The following is a 4,984-nucleotide window of genomic DNA, read 5'->3' as shown; positions in this document are numbered from 1 at the left end:
GTAAGGTCTCCGAAAAGCAATATTCTATTTTGAGTACAACCAAAGCGGATCAGTGAGCCAACTGATCATGATGTTGATAGCTTATAATATATTGTATATCACTTAACAGCTTAACCTGCAGCTTTTTAAGATTAAATCCCTATATCAGACCAACTTTAGCCATTCTAAAAAATGATTAAAATCGAAAATCGAGCTACATATATAACGAAATATTAAAAAAGAATATATATATATATAAAAGGACCACCAAGTGATATATAAATAAAATTGAGGACATCGATATCATTGATACAAACTGGTTCATGCTGCCCTTGTATTCTTCACATTTCATATATATCAAACAAATTATTAAGATAAGAAGAAAAGAAGTTTGCTTTTGTATTTTGAAATTTTCATTGAAGTAGTTGGACCTAATATCCGGTAGAAATATGGATATTCGGAATGTGAGCAATCTTGTGGCGATTGGCGCCTCCATCCTCTCGATAGCGCTCCTTCAACTCTGGATGACATCCCCCCAAAATTTCTAGACTTTTCAAAGAGGGAGGAAGGTTCGGTAATTCCCGAAGCATAGGAACATCATAACCAATAGATAGTTTCTGAAGTGAAGATAAGCTTTCCAAGGAGGAAGGGAGAGACTCTAAGGATTTCAGCCATCTAAATTCCAGCTCAGAAAGAGAAGGCCTAACTTTCAGAAGCCACTGCTCCGCCTCATTTGGAAATGAAACCAGCTTATCATTATACTCAATACTCAGCTCTTTTAAGGAGGCGATACTTCTCAATGGATCCATTAGCAACACCGATGGATCACTTATACTGAGATTGTTGAGTATGAGATGACAATTATTAGTGGTCTCCACTTCTCGATATCTTCCCAGTGAGATCAGATTGGGGCAATCTCTAATTGTCAAGTATCTTAGTGCTGCAAGTCTTGCTATTTCATCAGCCAGAGGAAGAGATGTAATGTTAGGACAGCGAGAGACCTCTAATGTTTCAAGGGGAATAGGATTTGAATTGCTACAAAAATTCAAAGTCTTCCACTCCATAAATTCTATCCTCAAGCTCTTGAGCTTAGTAGGCAAACAGGGCAACTCTTTCAACTTCGGGCAGTAATTTAGCTTCAATTCAATTAAGCAAGGAAACAAAGATCCATCTTCAGGAGCTATTCCTGCCTCAAACCAATCCTCTAATGCTTCTAATCTCTCAATATATAACTTCTCTAGCAATGGAAAGGCATGGCATTTATAATTCCCATTAAATTTACTTTCGAGCCATTTTACTTTCGGCATTTTAAAAAGTTCCAGTGACTTGAGGAAGGGAAGTTGCCCAAAAGGTGGAAGAGTTTCCCACTCCATGCAACCTGTCAAATTGATTTTCTCTAGATTGAAGATCGGATTGACATTGTTCATCCATATCGCAGACCTTGCACCTATGTATCTCTCTATGCTCAGATTCCTTAGACATTTTGGTGGCTGAAGGTTGTCGAGCACGTTCTCATCTAAGTCGGTGTTCCTCGAATCAGTGTGACTCCAACTCCAACATAAGGTCAAATCTGTGAGCCTCCTCTTTTCACATAATTTGGCACTACAAGCCTTCTCGGCATCTTTAACATTTTCAAGGCAATTGATTCCTAATTTGCAAAGATCATTCATATTCTCCAGCTCCCCAATTCTATAACCACTCATATCTCTAAGACCAAACTTATTCAGTTCTTGAAGATACTTTAGCTTCCCAATCCCATATATCAATGAAATATAATTGTTGGGTAATCTCATGTAACGCAAGTTAGAAAAGTTATTAAAGTCACTTGGTAAAAAACCATCCACTTCAGATTTGCTTGACACCCATCCATCACAGATTATGTATTGCAAGTGATATAGATTACTTAGAGATCTTGGTAGCCCAATCAAAGCAAAAGCATTAATATTTAAGTATCGAAGATGTATCAAATTTCCAATCTCCTGAGGTAACATTATCTCCTGAGGTAACATTTTGAAGCCTGGAGCATATACGTATAATAAACGTAGGCTTCTTGGTGCTTTGAATATTTCAATAAGTGCACTCCAAAGATCCTTATTAAAATATTCATAGAACAAGAAAAGAGAATGCAAATGTTTAAACTTCTCAATCTTTCTTATGATGTCTAGATTTATAGTTTGAACAGACAAGTGTCGAATAGTCTCATAAATTTTGAGAGATGATTCTTCATCATTCACAAGTTTACCACATTCCTGTGCAAAAAAATTAGATGCTGACTCATATATTAAATCATGCATCTTGTAGTAATATCCGACCTTGTAGCCATATCCGACCTTGTCAAATAAAGCTTTTTTGACTAAAACATCAAAATACCTTATTCCGATATCCTCCATAATCATTCCTTGAGACGGCTGAATGAAACCCAATGCAATCCACATTCGGACTAAATCATCTTTATCAAACTTATGATCGTGTGGGAACATACAACAAATTGCAAAACAATTTTGTAGATGATTTGACAGAACTATATAGCTCAGTCTTAAGATGGAATGGATAGAATTCTGACTCAATAAATTACTTTCTAGAACTGTCCTCCAATGCCTTTCATCTAAGTTGTCATTCAGAATACCACCAATGACTTTAGCTGCCAATGGAGATCCTAAAAGCTTTTTAACTATCTCTCCAGCAATGGCTCTTAATTTTTTATGATCATCAGGGGGGTTTTCTACGCCAGCAAATGCATGAGAGTTGAGGAGATGCAAACACTCATCTTCCTCTAGGCCCTGTAATTTAACTATTTCCTTCTTATTTTTAATTACCTTTGCAAACATTAGTGCAACTGAGTCCGTTCGAGTTGTTAGCAGAATCTTACTGCCAAAACCCCCAGAAGCTAGAGGGGCGAGCACATCCTCCCATTTGATTTTATCCTTCTCCGCATCCTGCTCCCAAATATCATCCAGCACAAGTAAGAACTTTTTGGACATCACCTCCTCCTCGAGACGCCTTTGAAGTGCCCCAAGTGTTTCCAAACGGGGCCTCTCATTCTTAAGACATTCCAACATATCTGCAATGACTTTTTTCACATCAAAGTTGTCGGAAACACAAACCCACATTTTAAGATCAAATTCCTGTGTGATTTCATCGTTATAGACATGTTGTAAGAGAGTTGTCTTCCCCATACCACCATGGCCCGCTATAGATAGAAGAGAAATGTTTCTGTACAAATCAGTTTCCCGAGGCTCATTTGATGGATTCCTCAGCCACTCCATAACAAGCTCCTTCTCCTTGCGCCGCCCGATGAGATCATTGTTAGGCAAATATCCTGTTTCACGTGTTTTGTAGAAATCAACCTCGTGCGCCTTCTGTTCCTGCTTCGCGCTGTCTAAAAGATGAAGGAAAGTAGTAACATCAGCCGAAACTTTATCAAGTTTCCGCACAGCCTCCTCCAGCCGCTTCAAGTTGGGATCCATTTTGAGACCACGTTCGCCAATTTTGAGAATTTTACGAGCTCTTTCGAATAGGAAGCTTGTGACCTTTCGTTTCTGGTCAAATTAATTAGAAATATATTATCAAATAAATAAATAAGTAAATATATTCGCGAGCAGAATCAAATAGGAAGCTCCTGCAGGTGGCCGAACGCACCTTTGTTCCTTCCGTGTTTTTGGTGAGCTGTTATTTATGCTTCATGTACTCAAACTCATCGAGCACATCATCTGCCTCATCAATAGCATCTCGCAGTTGCCATATCCATTTGTTGAGAGCCGGGTCCTTGAGATCGGGGTTCTGATCGCTGATTTGTGCTCGGTTAGCCGCAAAGACGACAGCTTGGATCTTGGGGTGGTTCACTTGCAGCCTTTCAAGCTCCTCCTTCATGCCTGTCTGCCATCTGAATTGATCTTTTAGGTAATCTTTAACGTAATCTTTAAGGTAATCGTTACCAAGGAAAACAGAGCAAGTGTCGATGATCTTTTTCATGATTGGACCTACAGCTAATTCCGCCATGGCACCGACGATCTAGGTTGAGAGGGTAGAGCAACTGAACAGTAGGAGAAACAGATCTCGGAAGAGAAAGAACTCCAGCGGGAAATGGTCTCGTGCAGCTTAAGTCAAGTAAACGGAGATTAACTGAGAGAGAAGATGAAGCTTCGTCGTAGTCGGTAAGTTGACTTGACTTTGATGGGAACACGAAGCTGCCGCGAAGATGTAGCTGCCGCCTATCAGATCGATGGAGATTAGATTATTATGTATTTGGTCAGCTGTTTTTCAAGTTCCATGTACTCCAGCTCATCAAACACGTCATCTGCATCATCAATGGCATCACGTAGCTGCCATAGCCATTTGTTAAGATCCGGATATTCTTCTGTGATCTGCTCTTGGCTGGAAGCAAAGCAGACGACTGCTTGGATCTGGGGGAGAATCTCTTTCAGCTTTTCCAGCTCCTTGTTCGTGCGTTTCTGCCATCTGACTTGATCTTTCAGGTAACGGAAGCCAGCGCTGATGAGCTTCTCCATGATTGGATCAAGAAACATATCCGCCATGGCAATCTTCGACGATCAATGTAGAGCAGAACAACTGAAGAGTAAGAAAAAAAGGAGATTGGAAGAGATGCAGATTGGATAGTATATTTGATTCAAATTTGATAAGAAAATAAATAAATGAACTTGATCAGGATCACATTCTGATTAAATTATATTATATCTATATATCTATAATATCTATATTATCTATACTATTATTATAAAAAGGGCATGAATTTCCTTCCCTAGTAAATCTTGGCCATTCATTTTATTTCTTCTTAAATTATCTTGGCTATCCATTATGATATAAATAATTAATAATTCAAGAAAATAATGTTTATATAATTTAATGCTCTTTATGTATATCTCATTTTAAATTAATTTTAAAATTTATGAACGTTTTAATCATTAATTATATTTTCACCCCCTATTAAATGCAATAAATTACAAAGATAAAACTGATTAGTATATTTAAACACATAATAATATTT

At 38.0% G+C, this 4,984-nt stretch overlaps 1 protein-coding gene across 1 annotated transcript; it reads right to left on the bottom strand.

Annotated features, from left to right (window-relative positions):
• Window positions 1-351: 351 nt before the first annotated feature.
• Window positions 352-4,588, bottom strand: LOC110102162 (putative disease resistance protein RGA4). Its single transcript, XM_028695022.1, has 3 exons — window positions 4,218-4,588; window positions 3,685-3,990; window positions 352-3,518 (listed from the first exon to the last, which is right to left on the bottom strand). Exons 1-3 carry the CDS (start codon window positions 4,512-4,514, stop codon window positions 411-413), a joined length of 3,711 nt encoding a protein of 1,236 aa, XP_028550855.1. The 5' UTR covers window positions 4,515-4,588; the 3' UTR covers window positions 352-410.
• Window positions 4,589-4,984: the final 396 nt, after the last annotated feature.

The sequence above is a fragment of the Dendrobium catenatum genome, unplaced genomic scaffold, assembly GCF_001605985.2.
Source record: "Dendrobium catenatum unplaced genomic scaffold, ASM160598v2 fragScaff_scaffold_621, whole genome shotgun sequence".
NCBI classification, from domain to species: Eukaryota; Viridiplantae; Streptophyta; class Magnoliopsida; order Asparagales; family Orchidaceae; genus Dendrobium; species Dendrobium catenatum.
This window is presented reverse-complemented; position numbering and strand designations above follow the sequence as displayed.